Genomic DNA, 22,115 nt, shown 5'->3' with positions numbered 1-22,115 from the left:
GCACGATGGTTCTCTTTTGGTCACCATGATGCTCTTGTTCATTTTCAATGCTAAACCAAGGCAGATGTGTGTTCGTGTGTCATTCCCTCCTCTGATTCTACATTATGCATAAAGAATGCCAGGACTACTGCCCACTGGCAAGAGTGGTGACGGCTACGGGGGTTCTAAATGGTGTGTGGTGTGTGATGATTGATAGGAACTGAAATCGGCGAGGCAGGCAGAGGGTAAAAGGGAAAACTTCACTGGGTGACGGGTGTAAGCAGTGTTTCCTGAGAGTGTGTGGCGGGCGTCTGCAAAAAAGCTCACGTGGCACGTGACAGTGTATTCTCGGCAACCTTTTAGAGTTAGTCTCATCTTTATAATAGACCTCATGCATACAAGCAAGGAGCGTTGCGAGGAGAAGGAGCACCCGTGGCAGATTTTGTTTCTTCTTAAATCTCATCTGTGGCTACTTTCGGGCATCCGGGGGTCGAGTCTTTTCTGTGCATGGCATCTGTGCTGGGTGGTTTTTGTCACCTTAACACAAGCTAGGGTCATCTGGGAAGATGGAAGTTCAAATGAGAGAGCACCTCCACCAAACTGCCTATCGACAAGATCGGAAGGCATGTTCTTGATGGCCTAGCGGTAAGGGAGGGCCCAGCTCGCTGTGGCCTGTTCCACTACTGAGCAGGCGGTCCTGGGCTGTACAAGCCACGGAGAAGCCAGTAAGCCGCTTTTATCCATAGCTTCTGCTTCCGTTCTTACTTCTAGGTTCCTGCTCTGACTTCTTTTCATTTAGAACTTCTCATTTTCTCTGAACACACTCAAAAGACAAAAACAAAAAGCAAAACAAACAAACAAACAAACAACCCCAACAAAATCAAGTCTAAAGAGTTCCTATGTGTCTTACTGTTTCTGAAAAAACATGCTCAGGGTGGGGGTGGGGGGCAGTGGAAGCTAGAAAAAAAATTGCTTTGCTTTAAATTTAAATTTTGTTTGCTTTCTGTGTTTTCGTTTGCTTGTTTGTTTTTGTTGTTGTTGTTGTTTTGAGACAGGATCTTGATATATGGCTCTGGATGACCTGTAACTGCCTGTAGTCCAGACAGAGTAATGGGGATACAGGCCTGTGCCTTAACACCTGGCTTTTCAGAAACTTTGAAATGAAGTTCAGAGCTGCACTTAGGAAGAGAAGATCCTGCTTGTTGGAGAGATGCAGGTTGTGCATTGTGGGTTATGAAGAGCCGGAAGCATAACTTTGTCTTCTACCCAGGCCTGTGGCCCATCACCTTACAATTCACCTTTCCAAAGTTCCCCAGAGCGGGACTGACGTAGGGTGGATACTGGAACCAGAAGGGTGAGCTTCATCTCACCCAGAGAGCTAGGACCAAGCCACTGTCATCCTGTCTGATTTGAGACGGCCATTGTCTCTGGACTCTCAGGGACTTGGAGAGACATTTTTGATGAGCCCCACGGGAACACTCGGGTGAATGCTCGTAGGTGGCACAGTAGAGGAGAAGCCTCAGCCCTTCAAAGGAAGGGAGTGCCCGGCATTGCCATTGCCCCAACCTGAAGGTTGGCACTCAGTACTGTAGTGCCATGTGACAGCTGCTGTAAGTGGGTCAGAGTGTCAGTGAGGGCTTCTGTTTGCTGCTAGGTGGGAAGAGCTGCCTGTGCAGGAGAGGTAGTTCTTGCCACAGATGCCGACCCCCCGGGGCACTTAGATCTTGGCACCGATCATCTCCTAAGCATCCCTGGAGGCTCAAGGTGGTGGAGATGTACCAAAAGGGTGTGCTACCACCTGGAGGCCATCCCTTCCATGTAGCTCACTCATCCTCTTGTGCTTGGGACCACTCCAGCTCTCAGTACCTAGGGACACAGCCGTACCTGCTCTGCCTGACCACCTTTTCCCACGTCTGAGTGCAGGAAGCACGGATGGCTGTGACGGTTTCTATGTTCATAGCAGAGGGTCACAGAGACTGGGTGGGCTCAGAGAGTTCCTGACACAGTGGAGGGACTTGGACTGCTTTATACGCACACTGCAATGATAACTTTCTGTCAGGTATGAGCACCTTTAGCAAACGCTCCAATGCTCTTGGTTGCTCAGAGCCTCTCCTAATTTCTACAAGCAGCAAAAAGGGGATTTTCGATGCTAATGATGTCGTGTGAAGGACTCCTCCCCAAGTTTCCTGCAGACAGGATTTGACAACTCTAGCTCCTGTGGTCACTCTTCAGTTTGGCCCTTGATTCCCATTAACATTTTAGACACATGGATCACCCCGAGCTGATGAAGAAGAGGTGTCACTTGGCCTGATGAGGGTTTGAAAGGACAGTTCCTAACTTTACATGTAGTATTCATTCCCCAAGGACCCCCCCAAACTGAACATGAGCCCATATGATCAGCATCAAGCTGTGACTTGTCTGGGATCCAACTGTGTCCCTATCCCACGTTGCTCTGTTGATAACTTTTTGTTTTGGTTTTTGTTTAAGAACCTTCTGTGAGCGCTGGCAACCAAATCAGGCCTGACTCGTAATGATTTATGGAGCCCGTATTCTGTGTCTTTCTGGCATTTTACACATAAAGTTAGAATTACACGTAAGAGAAAGTAAGAAAAAAAGCCTCCTACACAGGAAGAAGTCTCAATACTGACAGCCATTGATAGAGCTTAGAGGGCAAGGCTGAATTCTACTTTAGGTCTTAGCCACACTGGCCTGGGTTCAATTAGGTTTTGGAAATTCTTAACACTCTTAAGCTCCAACTGAATACCTAAGTGTCCGCTCACTACAGTGCCTTGGGTGTTAGGTGCACCACCGACAATATCAGAAGCTGTATTTCCCCAGCTTTCTATGTCCGAGGACAAGGCAGAGTCACACGTACTGCAGCCAGGACTCTGTGAAAGGTGATGGGAGTGAAAAAAACCATAAAAGAGCCATCTGGCTGGTTGGAGAGAGAAGAGGTCTTGTAAAAGAGAAGAAAACTCAAGGGGACCATTAGAAAGGCCAGGGGAAGAAAAGTACCAGGAGAGACAAAATGAGGATGGGGTCTAGGTCTATGGCCCAGAAAATTAAGAGGATTGAAGCAGGAGCAGGAGCTGGGGTAGTGGTGATGGGGACCATTGATTTCTTGTGTGTACATGGTAAACAGAGAGGGTCTGGATCTTGCCACACAAAGTAACCTGCATGGATCCCAGTGAACAACTCCTCTGTTTGTCCATGATCTTCCCTTGGAACCGAAACGATCAAGTGAGTGAAATTCTTTCTACCGCACTATTTCCCACCATCCGTTTAATGAAGAAGGTGACTAAGAGGACAGGTGTTAACTTCATAGAGTGTGGTCTGCCCAGATGTGTTTCTGGACTTGTCACACACCAAGCTTGAGCAGTCTGGAAGCATGCCACGGACCAACGGTACATTCTCACTCCCAAAGCACTTTCCCACTGTAAGCTCTGGTCTGGGGAAAGTGTGTCAATGAAAACAAAATTCAAACACGTCTCTGTTCCCAGTGACCTGACTTCCCATTCTTTGGGGCAGATGGCTCTAGTCTCTGTTCACTTCTATGATGCCAGAAAGGAAGTTGTCAGGTTTTCAAAACCTTTTCTTACTCCTTATTTATTTATTTTTTATATCTCCTTGACCTATGACCTGCACACTCTTATGACCTATGACCTTATTCCAAAAACCACCAGGGAGAACTCAGACTGGTTTCAGGATTCAAGAGAGTTAACGTTCCTTCATCTTGCCAAAACATGTAGCCTCCCAAGGAAAGGAACATACACAACAGGCCCCCAGAGCCCGTTGGCCCATCTGCTCTTGGAGAATGGAGCCAAAAGCCATACCTTAGATAATTACAACACCTTAAGTTTCCTTAGAGACAGGGAGAGAAAAATATTTACCCAGGGAACTCAGATAGGATTACAGTGGGGGAATTTATATACACATGCACACTAGCACGTGGTTGGTGAGACCTTAGGCTGTGCACTGTTAACTCATATGTACCCCCTTTTATCTCTCAAAAGAGAACCCTTGGACCCACAGAGAAGGGACCCTTACCTTCCTTGGCTTCACTTTATCATGGTAGTCATACTGGAAAATTCCTTTGTAGCTCAGTCCCAGCCACCACGGTATCCCCTGCTTGTCCTAGGATGTCAAAAGGAGTTTGGGTCAACATGAGGCTGGGGAAGGCAAACGCAGACCAAGGAGAGATTTCCTGGCTCAGCTGAAGGCAAGGGAAAAGGCAGTGTCTCTGGAATAGAAGGGACCCATCTCTACTTTACATCTTAATGGCTGTATCCATCGTGGATGCTTGCTTGCTCAGTGGACAGTGCAGGGACCAAACCTGACCTGGGCAGTTGGCTCTGTTTCTAGGCAGCATCATAGCTAGGACACTGTATCCCTAACCTATTTATTTACTTCTTTGGTATAAGCATGTGTACCCGTTTGTGTGCACACCCAGGTGTGTATGTACATGGGTGGACTTACGTGTGGAGACCAGAGGCTGATATTGGTGGCTAGTATGGCTGCTCTGAGAGCCCTAGGGCTCCCCCTGTTTCTGCCTCACCAACACTGGACATTTGAGTTGGGTGCTGGGAACCTGAACTCAAGTTCTAACCATTGGACAGCACTTTACCAACAAAGCTTCATCTCCCCAGCCTCTTTAAGAGGTAATCACAAAGATTAAAGAAAGAGGAAATAAAGTTTGAAAACAAAAGGTTATTTGAAGTTCCAGGAATATGTAATTTTTTAAAACAATGTTTTCTTTTTGTATGTTGGGGAGGATTGAATCTGTGGCTTCACACTCAGCTGCCCTGTTTTATTTTAAAATATATATTTATTTTTAAAATTCATTTATTTGTTTGAAGCACTGAGGATTGTTCTCAGAGCCTTGTATATATGTGTGTGTGTGTGTGTGTGTGTGTGTATGTGTGTGTGTGTGTATAGATAAATGGGTATGTGTGTGGGTAAATAGAAGATACATAGATAGATATAGTTGATAGACAGACAGACATATGTAGTATAAGATCATTATGTTGACTCTCATTACTGTCTCTGGAAGGCACCTGTGCCATGTCACTGACTTCCATGAGGAAAACTAAAGGAAACCCAGTGACAGGGGTCAGGGTGCTGAACCCTGGCACAGGGGATTCTGAGCCCCTTTGTACTGTACTCCATTCTGGGGTCCGTGGCCACATCCTTCTGCATAGCATTGTCTAGTCGCTGGTTCTGAGGGGATTCACTGTCCTAGAGGTCAGTCGCCTGTTCTGGACACTCTAACTTAGGCTTGAGAAGAGCAGGCATCTTTGTCGTGTGAGAACGGGATCTCAGTGCAGCACAGTGCGGATGGAATGGAGAGGAGGATTTAGAGTGAAGCTGATGTCACACTGCAGTTGACATTGCCACATTCAAGAAAATAGTCTCGGGTTCGTTCAATGGCCACAGTCCTCCTCCTTGGAGAGCGGGCTGGTGGCATCAGACCTCCAAGAGAAACAACATTCTGTGTTTGGTTTCTAGTTCCTTGTATTTGATAGAACTTTTCTAGTGAGAGATCCGGAAGTCCTGATTTCTCAGGCTTCTTCTGAGATGGGAAGGAAGAAGGGAATAAAATACTGGAGGGTTGCTCTGTCGAGCGTAACCCTGGGGATAAAATGCAGTTGCTCAATTTCCCCTGGCAAGCAGTTGTTCTGACCAAGCCAACTTCTGTCAACTCCAATTCTCCTCAGAATCCTCAGGTTAAAAAATAAAGAGAATCTTCTGTTTGCTTGCTTGTTGTTTTCAGGACGGGGTGGACAGGCTTCAGCAAATGAGCTCACTTACCTTCACCGCATAATAGTGGACACCGTAGGTCGGGAGAGACTCCACGATACTCATGTAGCTACAGAGAACACACATAAACAATGCACATGACGGTTAGTAAGCGGAAGTGGTATTTTTATATGAGATCTTTTGCTGTGTGTTATGAGGTTCTGAAGTGGATCTTAACCTGGGATTTAGTATACGCTTTCTTCTTCCTAGATCTTTCCAAGCACACATCAACAACCTGATATATGGCCCATCAACAATCAACACAGTCTTGTGTGTATGTTGTATATATGTGTGTAGGTGTTCATAGGTTTGTGTGTGTGCACATACAAGTGCACATGTGTGTAAGCTGATGTTGGATGTCTTCCTCTATCAGTCTCCACATCAGAAATGGGGTCTTGGTAGCCTGGAGCTCACTGAGTGAGCTAGGCTGACTGTCTAGTGGGGGACCCGCTTACTGCACATTGCCACGCCTGGTTTTTGAGTAGGTTCCGGGGATCTAAATCGGGGGTCCTTCTGCTTACAGAGCAAGCACTTTACTGACTGAACTGTCCCCCCACCTCCCAAACACAATCGTGGCGAGCACTCAGACAGGCCACTTACTTCACAATCGCTTGTCCCCTCGTCTGGCCGTTCAGCTTCTTGTAGTACTCAATGACTCTGTCTTCACTAGAATCAGAGGAGAGGGTTCTGGCATTAGAGGTGAGCATCCCACCCCCACACAGCACTGACACATTGTAATGCCCATCCTCCTGAGAACCATGAGGGAGCAGCTGCTGGAGAATAACTGTGACCTGAAATGACATTTCTCAAGGCTACTCACGTGATGTCTAAAAGTCTAGGTGGGAGACAGAAAAGCCTGTTTTCTCCTCAGAGGGCTCACACTATCTTTATCTCAGACTGCTGGGCAGTTGGATAAGATTGGCATGCAGGCTTGTGGTGGGGGGTAGGGGGGTGTGTACTTTGTAAGATACCATGGAAAAGGAAAAGATGAAAAAACCACTTGGCGCCAGTCACAGAGGACACCACTGTTAAGCTTGCTCAGTTCTCCTTCCTGACACTCCTGTCCACACAGGGTCTGGGGCAGTATGGTAACATTGCTCCCACCCAAGGCTCAGGCCCAAGCTTTTCTGAGTAGTCAAGGACTCAGAGCTTCCAAGGAGGAGAGCAAAGTCTGGAATTTGGGTCTGGTTAATAAGATTCCCAGGGACACACTGGGAGAACAAGACACTCGCTAACAGAGAGAGTTTGCAGCGCATTTATCTTTTTGCGGTTTTATTTCTAAAATTAACCTGAGATTAGATGGCTCCTTGGTGACAACTGCTGGCCAAAATTTGCTTTGACAGAATAGGTTGTGGCTGGGGAAGTAACGCAACAGTCTTCCTGGGAACGAGGCTGGTGCCCAGATAGTTGGGAACAATAGCAGCTCCCACTACAGCCTCAGGGGTCATAGAGCTAGACCACAGAAAGAAATAGGGACAGTTGTTGGCCAGAGGCCTTGTGTCCCACCTACTAAGGGCTACCCTAAAAGCGTCATCCTCCATACCCTCGCCCACAACTCTGGCTTTGAATCCCACCGACTCAGCATCTCTCCAGCCACCAGCGAGGGGACACCTTTAGTTTTCTGTAAGCGCTCTATGATGCAGAGAATTCGAATTACAGGGGTTGTACTCTTGAGACTTTGTTAGCTGATCTTGGGTGTCCACTGTAAATTTATATGGAGCCCCTCTTGTTTCTTTCTGTTTTCCTTCTTATCTAGGTTCTCTTTTGGAGTCTCCTATTCCCCCATTTTTGTGAGCTCATGACCTATGATGGCACGCTTTCAACCACATAACTGTGATTCTTTTTTTTTTTTTTTAATGAGGCCAATTTCCAAAATTGTTCCCAAGCCAACCAATGGAGACTCAAACCTGCTTCTTTTCTATCCTTGGGAGTGAGCACCCCTGAGGTGGGGGTAGGAGGCTGAAAGTCAATATGGTGTTGTGAATATAAGCAAGGCTTGGGAAATGTACACAACACAAAGTCACAAACACTGACAGGCGGCTGTTCTTCTGGCCTGACCACAAGGTCTCAAGGGACCTGACAGCTGCAAGAAGTATTGCTTTCCCAACCTCATCCAGCTGCCTGCTGCCTGAAGCCATCTGGGAAGCCACAGCGGTGACCTCCTCTCGCCTCCGGTTTCTCCACATTAAGCCTGTCATGTGGTGACATACTCAATGCCACCTGGAGTCTCATCAAGTATGTCCCAGCCTGCTCCATCCTGTTCCCACCTGTCTCTTGAACCTATGGAAGGGATGGGTGCTCCTCCATCTTGCAGACTGTGTCCCTAAGATGTCTGATGCTTTTAAAGACTGGACGGATTACAGCAAGAAACTCACATGTTATAGAAAATTGAACCCCTAAGCGCTGTCTGTAGGGCATGATGTAATGTGAATTACCAGGGCAGAATAGCGCCTTCACACTGGCTAGGTCTTTACCACTCCGCAGATAAGGAGGCACAGAAATGTGTATGACTGGCAGGAGAGGGAGTGGTGCTGATGCTGTTGATGAGGTTCCCTGTCTACAGAGACAGGGTTTCAGTCCTTGCATATACTCTAGAGGTAACTGGGGTCCTGGCAATCTATAACCAGGCTCATGATGGAGAATCCAGGCAGGCCCTAATGACACTCTGTTCTATAGCCCTGGGCATACCACCTTAACTAGTTAAGATGCCTCTTTGATAGGGACGTCATCACCTAGCATGACACCCATGCACAGGGAAAAGGAGACTGGCCCCATGGCTCCTCAGTACGCTTGTGAACCGTGTATGCCTTCCAGTCACACAGTGTGACTTGTTTATTCTGTTAATTACAGTCTGAGGTAGCTTGGTGTGGTTACTCCCGTTGTACCCACGGAGAGAGGGCCTAGTTTGATAGTTACAGCCTCACACTTCACAGACCAGTCTGGTACTGGATGAAGCCCATGACTTGACCAGAATGTCACGCAAAAGGGCTCCCAGTGGCCAGTGTTGGCACAAAGGATGGTCACTGCACCTCTGATTGCCAGTGGGAAGAGTGGGGAATCTACATCCCAGGTTCAGGAATGATGGGGGCCACCTGAGACTATGTAGCATGGAGGAGAAGGAAAAGGGGTCATGGTTAATTGGGATGCTGACTGGGAAAGATGGGCCAGTGCAGAGACGTTCTGTCTACTAGCTTCTCCTTTTGTGCTGTGTCTATACAAATGACATCTTCCCTGCTAAGTCCCTGCTTTTTAAAAGTTCACAGAAACAGGTTGAGAAATCAGAGGAAGCCACAAGGAGCTGTAAATCAGGGTGGGGACAGAGGGAAAGGCCATGGATTCTTTTAGCATCAGGATGGTCCATGCTACTGGTGTGACAGGGTGCCTGGCTTCCATAACCTGCCGCTCTCCCGGTGGTGCATTAGACTACTCTCTGCATGCACATGAAGCTGGGTAAGGCCTTAGGGAAGGGCTAGCCTGGTCCTGTGTCTAAAGGATGTTCTGGTAACAGTGGCTGTGGGCAAACTGTTCAGGTAGAGATGTTCGAGTTGATAAAAGGCAGAAAGCAGAGCCAGAAGGAAGGCCTTATACATTACTAACATGAACACAGAGGAGATAATGTAAGAATTATCCAGAATGAGATGGGGGGAGGGAGGAGGAATTCAGCAATTGGCGTTGGGGTTGGCTTAACAATGTTAGACAGTAAATGAAGACAGGACTGAGGGATGAATTAGGTCAAAGGTGATTCTGACTCCAGACGGTCTGCCAGTGTCCCAGCTCCCAAGTGTAACTCATTCCTGCATGTGAGAACTTGTAGCCTTCCAAGCTGTTAGCATCATCTCTTTAAATGAGACAATGTTTCACTACATAGCCCAGGCTGGCCTTCGACTCACTGATACCATCCAGGTTGGTTTTAAATTGGGAGTCCTAGGCATGGCCTGCTCTTTATTTATAGTTTCATTACCAAATGAAGACTGATGTTGTCAGGTTAGGGTAAACTGAGGGGTGGCTGCTGCAAGCGGCAGGAGTGGGGCTTCTCAGAGAAAGGTGTTTTCTGAGTATGGGCTTCATCTCACTAAACTCTGTGCTATGACCTAACCTACACCATCACAAGGCATCTTAAGTCTACTAAAATAAGTAACTGTAGTTACTGCTGGAAGTGTCTACCAGGGTAGGATACTACTACCTGTTCCAAAATTTTAGAATGCATTTGTGTGTGGTGAGCTGTGTGTTGTGGTTTACTACAGCCAACTTCTTCAGAGCTTTTTGTCTTCCCTCTCCCCTCTCTCCTCCCCTTTCCTCTCCTCTCCTTTCTTCTCCTCCCCTTTCCTCTCCTCCCCTTTTCTCTCCTCCCTTCTCCCCCCTCACCCTTTTTCCCTTCCTTTCTCCTCTCCTCTCCTCTCCTCTCTCCCTTTTCCCCCTCTTCCTTTTCTCCTCTCTTCCCTCCCCTCCTTCCTCTCCTTTTTCCCAGCCCCTCCCCTTCTCTCTCCTTCCCTCCCTCTTTCTTATACGGAGGGACTCACACACACTATGCACACTTGTACCACTAAATTATATCTCTACCCTTAAAATTTTTTTTTGAGACTAAGTCTGACAAAACTGCTGGCTTTGAGGTCACTCTGTAGCTCAGGAAGATCTTCAATTTATAATCCTCCTGCCTCAGACCTTTGAGAATCTGGGGTGGGGGGTCTATACCACCAGGTGTCCTGCCGTTACTATGACTTATACTATGATCAGCTACACTGCTTTCTGAGCCGGCATCAGAAGAAACACCAGGCATTGGTTCCTGTCCTTGTGAGGGATCTGAGGGCAACACAGAAGTGCCCAGCAGGATTCCATCAAGGGCCAATCACAAATGCCTACCTAAATCACCTGAAATTGGGTGATTCAGGGCTCCGCTGATGAGCTATGGCATGGAGTGACAAAGTGTCACATGAAGTGACAGGGGATGGGAAACACCAGGGAGAAAGCAAGCAACCTGCTTCTTCTAGTTACTGAAGAAATGATGGCCCTGTTTCTCCAACCCCTCAGACCTCCCACATCCCAGAGACAGCATTCCAACTTGGAACTCACAATCCTCCTGCCTCAGCCTCCCAGAATCCTGGTATTATGGGTATAAACCACTACCTCTAACTCTGAGACCAGTTCTGAATATTTCCTGGACATAGTGGTAAGGGGAGGAGAGATGTGGTAGCCCAACCATGTGCCACTGAGGAAGGGAAAACTTTTCCTGAGAAGGTTCTGGAACGGGGTCTTACCAGTAGGCCAGGGAGGGGTGTTCCTTCAGGGCTTGGGTGGGAAGGGCTGGCAGCTTTTTCAGGTCACTTCTCACCACCTCATTGCTGAAAGAGAATGTCAAACATCATATCACCCTCCTAGAAATTAACTGACACAACCAACTGAGGGCCTGGCATCTGCTGCTTTATGATGCTGATGACGGAAAGGGGGCGGGGCTTGTTGTTGTTTATGTGATACAATGGGGAAAGAACACAGGGCACATGAAGCTGGGGGAGTTCCTTTTTCCAGCTTGGAGCCAGGGATGCACATGTGGGGAGCCTCAGAATCTCTGCTCTCACAGACACTGTTGCATGCCGGGTTCTGAGCAGCATCTGGCGTGAATGTGGGAAGAGAGAGATCCCATGGAGGTATGTCCCAGGAGGAGCTTTCAGGACCCTGCAGCTGAGCTCACAGACTCAAAAAGGGCTCAGCTCAGCTCATCCCTGGAGCACCTTCTGCCTCCCTAAGTCACAATGCTGATAGTCCTGGCTTAGATTCACTCCATTCTCGAAGGTTTTTCATCGGTGTGCTGTGTAACCAACCGCTCCTTTGAACAAGCCTGCAGATGACCTAGTAAGTGGGAAGCAGATTATCTGGTACTATCAGGAGGAGTGATACAGCTGGTCTTGGAATCAGAGTGCCATCTCTCATAAATTCACACATGTTCAGGGTTGGAAGATAGTTTAAACTCCCCTGCTTCAACTAACTGTCTTCAGATTAACTACCAACCCTCTAGAATCCCAAGCCTGACCAGCCTTTGGCACTTGGAAACAATGACTGTACCATCTACAATGTTCTTACTCAACCCATCCAATCAGAGTTACGGAAAGAGAAGCCAAGTCACCAACAGGTCACTTGATGTTCTCAGTAGGTTTACTTGTTTGTGCTGAGCTATTCTTACAGCCATGGAGCCACAGTCTAAGGGTTATCCACACCCATGTCTAGTCACTTAGCAGTTCTGCAGCCCTTCGTGCTGGGGGTCCCTGGTGTCTGTACCCACATTCAATTTCTGTAGCCATTAACAATATACACTTGGACGTGGTTCCCGTATCTAAATAGTATCTCCTGCAATGGGCTCACCCCAAAAGCCTCAGGCTTATCAGCCGGGCTTGCCAGGGTTCATCTTGTAGAAACTTGCATTAGATCCACAGCACTAACCTGGGATGTTGGCAGATTTTTGTGTTGTTCTTACAAAGCTAGGTAAACATTGGCCACCAGGAGCCTGGACTATACCACATAAAAGCAACAGAAAGGAGATCAACTCATAAATAGGAAAGGAGGAGGAAGAAGAGGAGGAAGAGGAGGAGGAGGAAGAGGAGGAGAAGCTCCAGGGGTGACTAGAGAGCAGTCATGCTTAAACCTATGCTTTCAACTTAAGGATCAAAAGGTCTTTGTATCAGGAGTGGAAACAACACTACCAGCCGTGACATCATCACCAAATGCAACTGGGGCAAAGGGCAAACCGTGCCAGAATTCAGGTTTGTTTCAGTGGTGTCTAGAAATCACCAGTTTAGTAACATCAGAGTTGCTGGCCATTCCCAAGTTTACGAAGAAGTAAGGACAGGAATGTTTATATGTTCATCTCGTAGCAGCCAGGGATGCTCAGCTTTCAAGAGTTTGACTCCGTGTAGCCCAGAGCTTGCACCATTATTATCTCCATAGTATGGAAAGGGTTTTCCTGCTACCAGTCATAAGCTAGAGCCCTCATGGTTATAAAGAAAGTACCAGGGGAGATAGGTGGGGTTGGATGCAGTCCTTACCCTAAATGTGCTCACAGGTAGCACAGGAGGAAGGGAGAGGTGGACGGGGTGGGGGAGCTCTGTGATGGGGACTGGGAGGATAGGGGGATGCTGGTATTGGGATGTAAAGCGAACAAATGGAGAGGGAAGAAAATAAGAGGTGTTCATTCAAAGATAACCGACAGTGTGAATAGGGAAATAGTGATCATAATACTTTAAACAAGCAATGCAAGAGTTCCGAGGAAATAAAGGCCTTTTGGGATCTGGTATAAAACTGGGGTCTGGGGATGACTCTATGTGAAAAGGGGTGCAGAGGTCATGTTTACTGCCAAGGCAGGTGTGTAACCGGATTAGAAGAACCCAATCTGAGTGACTGCTGTGTGAAGGGACAATGGGACAAGAAAGACAATTTGGAAACAGGATTTCAAGGACCTTCAACGGTATCTTAGTAGCATCCAAGGTGCTCCAGGAGACAATGCAAAGCCCTGGAGCTTTCAAAGAGGGAAGCCCCTGTGTTTAGGAAAATGAGCTTAGCAACTATGGCTTAAAATTGCATGCCAGAGAGGCCTAACTTAAGCTTACATTTGGTTGACTAAACACCCGAGAATCCACAGCGGCATGCAGAAGGTCTTCTCTGTCCACTTAACTATAAATTTATTTGAGCATGGGAAATGTGACTCAATGGCTCAGTACTAAGCGTGGGTCCTTAACTATCAAAAGGCACTCTTGCTGGGTATGGTTTTATTGGCTGGGATCTAGTTTGAGAAAAGTGAGGAGCAGCCTCTTCATGGAGCTGAAACCAGAGCTCAGGCGCTTCCTCTAGTCACATCTAAAGTACATTTGGGGAAGGAACCGAAGGACACAGAGATCATTTTACCTCCCAACCACAGGTTTGCTGGCAAATAAACATCCCTAATGACAGCCACAGGCTGTACTTCCTTGCTGAGACTTGCCGTGGATCCTCTTGTTCTCCTCCAGGGCAAGGTTACACAGAAAAGTTATGGAGACAGTCACCAGGGCATGAAGCCCGTCCAAATCCATTATACTCTGGAAGGAGTCCATGACTCTCAGCCTCCCCAGAGGAAGAGTTTGTGGACCTAGTCTGCTTGTCTTTTGTTGTTTAGAAACACCTGCAGTCACTTAGAGCCATCCAGCCCTGCCAATCTGGCCAACACGTGTAGCTGCAAACCAGGAAGCCATTCTGATGTTCTACAGCCTGACTGTCCTCCATCCTTGGCACATAGGAAGGATGCTGGGCTTTGTTAGTACTTGGGTGGGAGAAAGTCACCCCAATGGGACAGGTGTCTCTATCACCTTAAACCTTTTACAAAGCTGTAGCCTAGAACATGTGCTTTCCTGACTAGGGACTGCCATACTGATGTTCTCCCAGAGTTTAGTATGCCTGCTCTACCCTACCCTAAAATATACTGTAAAACAGTACAGAGTCACATTCTACTTTTAGGAACAAAAGTTAAAAGTTTTCCTTACAAACCATCTGTAAAAAGAAATTCCCCAGTCTTATTTTTAAAATCAACTAGATTGTATTAAAAAGGTTAGGAAGCTGCTGTGGTGGCCAGTATAGAAATGGTATTTCAATGCCATGGTGGTTTTTCTTGGGAGCGTGGGTTGAGATGATATGCTACTGTTTGAGTGATCTGCAGGAGGAAAAGCAAAAAAGACGTCTAGCAATATGACTAGTAGAAAACTTTCCACATCAAAGAACAACGTATTTAGCCAAGACACTAAAATAAACACAAAGTTAAACATCAGAAAGGGGTCGGTAAAACCTACCACATGTTTTCTCCTTAAAGAAAAGAAAATCTGGGAGGGGCTGGAGAAATGGCTCAGAGGTTAGGATGAACTCTGCAGAGGACCAGAGTGTGGTTCCCAGCGCCCACGCCAGGCCACTTATAACCACCTGTAATCCAGCTCCAGGCACAGATACCATTTCTGGCCTTCATGAGCACTGAACTCATGTGCACACAGATTATAAATAAAATGCCTTCTTCTTCTTCTTCTTTTAAGTCTAGGAAATTCCCCTCTGGGGAAATAAATGAAATGTCTATAAGTTGGAGAAACTCGGGGTCTCTGGGATATGCTTAATGTGGAAGAACGTTTCCTGAAGACACTATTTGAAAAACAAATCTAGTATAGCGTAAGAAAATAGGCAGAAACACAGAAATCGGGAGATTAGACAGCTATGCTAGCACCAAACTGAATGCTCTGTATTTGATGGGCGTATCACAAAGCTGCAGTTCTCTGGGAAAAGAATGTGTCTCAGTAAAGTAGGGGTGTACGATCCTTTGCAAATACTCCAAGAAACAAATGCTTTTAACCTATTGGGTGGTCAGCCCATCTTTTAACTCAAAGGTATGTTTTATTATCCCTTCCACTCAGCATGAACATTTTTCTTACTTCTTTCTCCTCCCTCCACATCCTCCTCCTTTGTGTCTCCCCCACCCCACAGAATCCAGTCTAATGTTGCCAAGGTTCATCTTGAATTTATAAAAAATTATTTATCTTCATTTTCTATGTATAGATGGTTTGACTACATATATATCTGTGGGGCGCCACCCACACATTCCCACGCATTCGCCATTACAAGATGGCGCTGATATCTGGCTGGAGTTAGCAGTAAACAAGCCAGGTGCGCACAGGCTGGGTAACTTCCGCTTCATGAGTTCCGCCTCTTCCGTGGCGTCATAGGGCCTGGTGAGTTTCAACCAATCAGGGGGCTCCGCGTCCAAGGCAAGGACTGATCCCTTTATAAGGGGGCGAGCTGGATAGCTCTCTCTCTCTTCTTCCTCTCTTCTTCCTCTCTTTCTCCCGTTGGTTTTCGGCCGTCTCGTGGAGCTTGTTCGTCCTGTTCGTCTTCTTGGATTTCTTGGTTTTCTCTGTCTTTTTCGTCACGTGAAGCAAGTACTGGTTTTCCAGAGCAATAAAGTTTACCGCAGAAGGATTCTATTTTGTGTGCCGCGTCGTTCTTGCAGGCGAGACGGTTGCGCGGGACATATATCTGTGTACCACATGTGTGCCCGATGCTCGTGGAAGACAAAGAAGGTATTTGATCTCCTGGAATTGGAGTTACAGATAACCATCTGTAGCTGCCATGTGGGTCCTGGAAATAGAACCTGGGTTCTCCGGGAGAGCAACTGTTCTTAACTGTGGTGCCATCTCTCCAGCCCCTGACCTTGAATTAATCCTTGATCTTCCTCCCTGTACACCCCAGATGCTGGTGTTACGGACAGCCAGCACTTCCGGCAGCGTCTATGGTTTTGTTCAGAGAGAGGGATCTCTTTGATGCCAGTTCTGCCAGGCCAGGGTGCTCATTCCCACCCAGGACCAGCACTTGATCACTTGTCTGAACTCCAAGACGTTCTGAATTGAGAAGCATCGGGACCAGCAAACCTCAGATATCCACTGCCAGTCAGCATTTTTTCTTCTTTGCTACAACGAACCTAGAAAACCCTCGTGGTAGATGAGAAATGAAGTTACAGACTTATTACCACGGATCTTCAAGAAGTGTGCAAGAGACAACTTTTCTCTTACTTCTTCCTTTCTCTGCCCTACTTTGCCCTCTGGTGACACAAGACAACCCCGAGATTATGCTAAATGAAAGACGGGAAAAGACAACAAGGTGTAGTGTGTCCATCTCCTTCCCATTGCAGGCTTTGCCAAAGTGTGGAGCCAGGCTGAGGGCAGCTGACGGGTTAGAAGATGCCACAGAGATCATCCATGTGGGATTCATGTATGTTCGAAATTTTTGTCATTGTGTTTGACATCTGCAGATGAAGGAAAACATCTGGGGATTCTGAGGTTATTTTCCGATGCTGGCTTTTGGACATGTACCATGGGCTAACCCATAATGCTATTGATACATTCATGAGTTATCCGTCCTCCAATTCTGATACTAATTCCCCAATTATATGAGTATTTTTTTTTTTTTTTTTGCGTGTTTAGTTTTCCTAGGCATCAAGAAAATCCTTGTGAACCTTTCATTTGGTTGTAAATGCAAACAATGCAAACCAAGTTAAGATTTCTTAGCCTATGATTCCAGGCAAATGATTTCACTCAAGCATCGCGAGCGAAAGCAACTGATTCCTTCTCTACAGGGTCTGCCTTTAACTTGGGGATCTCAACTCTGAAAAATAGAGACGGTCATGACTGTGAAGCTCTGCTCATCGGAGCTCACTCAAAATGTGACACCAAGATTAAATCCACATTTAACAAAAGAGAGAGGCTGTCACAACACGTCGCCCCTTCCTTACTTTATATCTGGATGGTTCCCACAGGGTTTGAATGGTATCAACTTGCAAAAATAAATCAATGTGTTTTTACGCTTTGAAATGTAAATCATACCCTCAACAGCTCAAATGGACTTCTCTATGCGAAACAAAGCTCTTTGGGAACGTTTATAACTCTCTCTCTCTCTCTCTCTCTCTCTCTCTCTCTCTCTCTCTCTCTGTGTGTGTGTGTGTGTGTGTGTGAACGTTTCACTTTAGACCCTCTGATTCTGTTCCCTTTGAAAGCCCTTGCTGGCATGACAGAGTCCTGTTGTTTCTCAATAACTCAGAGCTCTTCAGGTCGTTCTGAAATCAAGAGAAAACGCCATACACACCCTCTTTCTTTTACAATAAGCATATAGAAGAGAGTCGTTTCCGTTCATTGAGAGGTATGCTTCAAGTTTAACAGATGACAACCCCTCACCCCCGCCCAGTTGGGAAGCTGCCGAGAAGGGCACTGCAATGTGTAAGTGTGTCAGAACTGGCCAAGTTATAAAAGCTGCATCCTAAATGTGAACTCTTCCTAACATAAATGTCTGTTTTGTGATGTTTTCCCCCCTCACTCACTTTCAAAAAAGTCTCAGCAAATCCATTTCTCTTGCCAAAGGAAAGTGACAACTTTTTCTCCTTTATGGTAATTTAGCAGATGTAGGAGTCCGGCTCCGTCAGGACGGCCTGAAACACTGCTATTCAGGAGGCTGAGGCAGGAGGATCCTGAGTTTCAGGCCAGCTTGGGCTACAGAGTAAGATGCTGTAATGACTTCCCCTGTCCCTCACCTAAATATTCATTTGTATGGAAACTGACACCAAATGACCCAAAGGTTTAATAAGGACTTAAAATAACTGAACTTGCTTAGTTAGCTGTGAATCATTTGTGTAAACAAGAAGCCATGGCTTCAGAAGTCTACAACCTTTGCTTTGTAGTTGTGGTGGTTTGAAGAGAAATGTCTCCTGTGGGCTCATTTTGTTAAAGGCGCTGCTTTGAGGAGTTGTGGGGTCTATAGAAGGTACAGTCTTGCTGGAGGAAGTACGTCCCTGGGGGGTTGTGCTTTAAGGTAATCTACTTTCTGTTCTCCTTTTTTCTGCTTCATTGTGTAGATGAAAAGGTGATTGATCAGCTTTCTGATTCTGTCACTAAGCCAGGATGAGCTCTGTCTCTCTGGAACCATAAGTCAAAATAGACTTCTCTTCCTTAAGTTTATTTTGGTCATGGCATTTTATCTTAGTAATGGGAGAATAACCGATACAATAGTGTTGTTTTGGAGTTATCAACACTTAATCCTGCCAACTGGACAAGAAGATGACCTCGTCGTCATGAAAGATAGTCTTTGTACATGAATGCATAGATCATATTTTAAAGATTCATTTTACAAGAAAATGAGCTCTTTCTTGTCTTTTCCAGGAACTTCTAAATTTCTTGCTTCAGCCTATGACTTGCATTCTCTGGCTTGACTAGAAGAATCTCCAAGCCTAGAATTTTCAGAGATCAGCACAGCCATTTTAGTTTGCATATTAACTATCAATAACATGTTTAAAGGGGGAGACCAGACTTCAAAAGTGGAAAGAAGGAGGGACAAAAGAATCAAGAGAACACTACTTTTTGTTCACCAAAGTTTCTTTCTCTCTAGCCTAGTGACCATGCAGTCCCATGGCTTATAGAAAATAAAATATTAAAAGGGCATTATGCTCTATGCTTTTAACTAGTTCCCCAGGGACCTAAGAACTCACGGCTTCTGGGAGTTAATGGGGATGTTTCAGCTGAAGCGCCTCTTTGAAAATCAGCGTCTTGTATTAATGAAGGGCTGCTACTCGTCTCTACCGATTGAGCGATACAGTGCTCTGTTTCTAAAAGGAGGGTTTTCTTTTTGAAAAGTAATCCAAGTAGGACCCTACAGATGCTATCTCTGGGAACTAGTTAAGGTTTCTTCCCAGTCACTACCCATCCCCCATTAGAGTCTGTCACACAGATGGGCATTTAATTGTGTACAGATGTTGCTATGGCTTGAACCTGAAATGTCCCCACAGGCTCCCGTTTTCAACACTCAGCCCCTAGCTGGGGGTTGCTATTTTGGATATGTGGAAACTTTGGGAGTGGGGCTTAGATGAAGGAAGTAGGTTACCTACTGAGGGAGGGTTCTAGGAGGTTAATTGTCCCAGGCCACTTCCTGTCTGTGTTCTGCTTCCCATAAGCCATGATGTGGACACTTCCTCCCACCACACAAACCCACCACCATCATGTTTGGTACCAGCACTTGAGGTCAAACTACCATCGATTGAACCCTCTGAAACTGTGAGTCCAGATGAATCCAGCCACTTTTCAGTCATTTGTATAAGGTACTTTGGTTAGAGTAGCACACAAAGTAGTAAATATCATATAAGCTAACTTCCAGACAGCCGGTTAAAATCTCTCTTCTTTTCCTTGCTGGAACTGTGTTTTTCTGGAATTTGGAGCCTGTTAGGCTCCCATCTTTCCCTACCACAAAGTGTGTGGCATTTGCTAACTTGGGAGTCCACCAGATAAACATAGTGTGGCTGAGTCTTTTTTTCAGTTGGCTTACAGGCACTAACAGAGCTTATGGTGCAAGGACTTGCTTTAGTGATTAGCATCAGCACCTCTCATCTTCTGTAACAAAGGTATTTCCAGGTCTCAGTAGACAGCCTAGGGCAGTGGGGCTTCATTGATTCTATTTTAACAAAGCCTGTTACCAAAAAATCCTATGGAAGAGATGCCCTTACTTGTCCCAGATGACTCTCTCCTCACCTACACATAAAAATCACTTTACTCTAATCAGATCTCCCCCCCCCCTCTCTGTCACACACACACACACACACACACACACAAATCCAGCTAGTTTAAGGAAGCCACTCAAACAATTCTCAGACAGGGTACATCTTAGTACACTTTGTTCTATATGGTTCTAATGGCCATTCCAGAGTGATGGCACTTAGCTTCACATTTGTCAATTACATTTTATTTTTTTATCAACCATGAAAAAAGAGAGGGGGAAAAAAACCTAGGATAGAATTGAGACTAGAGAGGAAAAGACAGCTTTGTAGCCTTATAGCCTCTCTCATGGATCATGGGTCCTTTTGCCATATTGTACTGATGGTTCGTTATGTCAGAGTTGGTGTGGGGTTTCAGCATTAATCATTTATGTTATCAATTATCACCATATCATATCAGAATGATTTTTGCTATAAGATAGAGTACTACACTCTGTATGTGGCCCATGTTGGCCTGTGGAACACTGTGAAGTATAGGCAGACCTTATATATAGGGCGGTCCTTCAGGTTCAGCTTTCCCTGATGCTGGGGTTACAGGTAGGCATGCACTTCCATGACCAGTGTGAAAATAATTATTTAAAAATTATTTAAATTATATTTTAAAATGTATCAAATTTCCAGAAAGTTCCAAGAACTAATTGAAGGTGATAATGAGATGATTCTCAAGATTAATTTAAAGCGATGGGCCAGTAGGAGGGTCTAAAATAACTTTCCCTTATGATAAAAGGTCCCCAAACAAAAATAAAACCAAGTTATTGTCCCTAATAGCTTGTTTAGTGCAGTGATGTGATATCCTCTGTGTAGTCAGATTAGACTCTCAGTTGGAAGTTTGGATTTTCTGTAGGTTGACTCAACTGGCGTTTGGCTCATTTGGTTGGTTTTTAACAATGGTGTTAGCAAGAAATGGATATTCCTTTTCTATAGTAGCTCAAGGATTTTTAAAAAAATGGTATTAAATAAAAGCATCCTGAGAGGGACACAGGAGACAACTCAGTAATTAAACTGCTTGTTATGTAAGGATGAGAGCTGAGTTCAGATTCCCCAGCACCCATGTAAGAAGTCAGGCATGGTGGTGTGTGTCTGCCGTCCCAGCTGGGAAGAGGGGACAGTAGGGCTTTGGGGATCCAATGGCCAGTCACTGTAGCTAATCAGTGAGGTGCAGATTTGAGACTCTGTCTCAAAAGTGGAAAGCAATCTAAGAAGACACTTGATAATAGACCTCTGGTTTCTATAGGGACATGTACACATGCACCTTGCACACACACACACACACACACACACACACACAAGAAGAGCTGAGCATTCAAGAAACTGTGACATGAATAATGCTAGTATACATAACAGGCAATATCTGCTCGTTGACTAGTGCTGACCCGTAATGGCTACATGAGAACTTTTCAGTTTTACTCTGTTGAGCCCACTCCACCTAACATTAGTTCCTATAGCTGCCTTGATTGACAGCTCGGGGGTGATTCAATTGTTTTCAAACAGAAACACCACCTCTGCTCACTTCCTGAATGGTGACACACATGATTAGTTTTTAAACTAGAACACACATCAGGAAGCAAAATGAGATTATTTGTGCTATGCTGCGGAAAAGAATACAAGTGAGAACATGTTATTTTTTAGATAAGACCGTTTCCTAACCCTTTAATGATAGCACACACATCTATCCACCCTGTGTCAAAATGTCAACACGTGTGGTCCATATTTCTCACTATCGTGGGCACTGTCCACTTAACTGTCTATATCTCAGCCATTGGCTTTCGGGACTGCCGACCCAATATTGCATTATCACATTCAGTAATGTTGGTTGGAGCAGTAGACATGTTTTGGGGAGGTAGGGGCAGGCGCATCTCTGTGAGTACAAGGGCAGCCTTCCTTGTCTGCTTAGTGCATTTTAGGATAGCCAGGGCTAAGTTTCAAAATAAAGCAAAAAGCAAGCAAACAAACAAACCCCAAACCTGTAAGGAGAGAAGGTGAGCATTTCGACTGTCAGAGAGGATAAACAGGCAAGACAGCCCTTCGGGGATGTGCTGAGCAAAAAAGGGAGGCCCAAGGAAGAACCAGAGGAGGCCCAGAGTGAGCCGAGAGGCTCTTGTTCAGGACGGCCTCCGTATCAGGCTCTCTCTGAGCACCACGCCAGCACTTCCAGCCTCTCTTAACGACACAGATAACCTCCTTTCCTCGTGCTTCAGTGAAGATGTCCCTAGGGTTCGCAGGTTTTAATACCCATTCCGCCATAAGTCAGGCCCCTCTT

At 45.9% G+C, this 22,115-nt stretch overlaps 1 protein-coding gene across 2 annotated transcripts in view; it reads right to left on the bottom strand.

Annotated features, from left to right (window-relative positions):
• FRMD4A (FERM domain containing 4A) overlaps positions 1–22,115 on the bottom strand; it is a gene marked incomplete at its 5' end in the record, with an annotated part of 263,087 nt that overhangs the window by 70,110 nt on the left and 170,862 nt on the right. For both annotated transcript variants that reach the window (XM_080917998.1, XM_080917997.1), the window contains 4 exons: positions 4,027–4,113; positions 5,788–5,845; positions 6,376–6,441; positions 11,031–11,114. In XM_080917998.1, the coding sequence (XP_080774124.1) occupies positions 4,027–4,113; positions 5,788–5,845; positions 6,376–6,441; positions 11,031–11,114 (295 nt within the window). The remainder of the gene's footprint in view (positions 1–4,026; positions 4,114–5,787; positions 5,846–6,375; positions 6,442–11,030; positions 11,115–22,115) is intronic.

The sequence above is a fragment of the Micromys minutus genome, assembly GCF_963924665.1.
Source record: "Micromys minutus genome assembly, chromosome: 6".
NCBI classification, from domain to species: Eukaryota; Metazoa; Chordata; class Mammalia; order Rodentia; family Muridae; genus Micromys; species Micromys minutus.
This window is presented reverse-complemented; position numbering and strand designations above follow the sequence as displayed.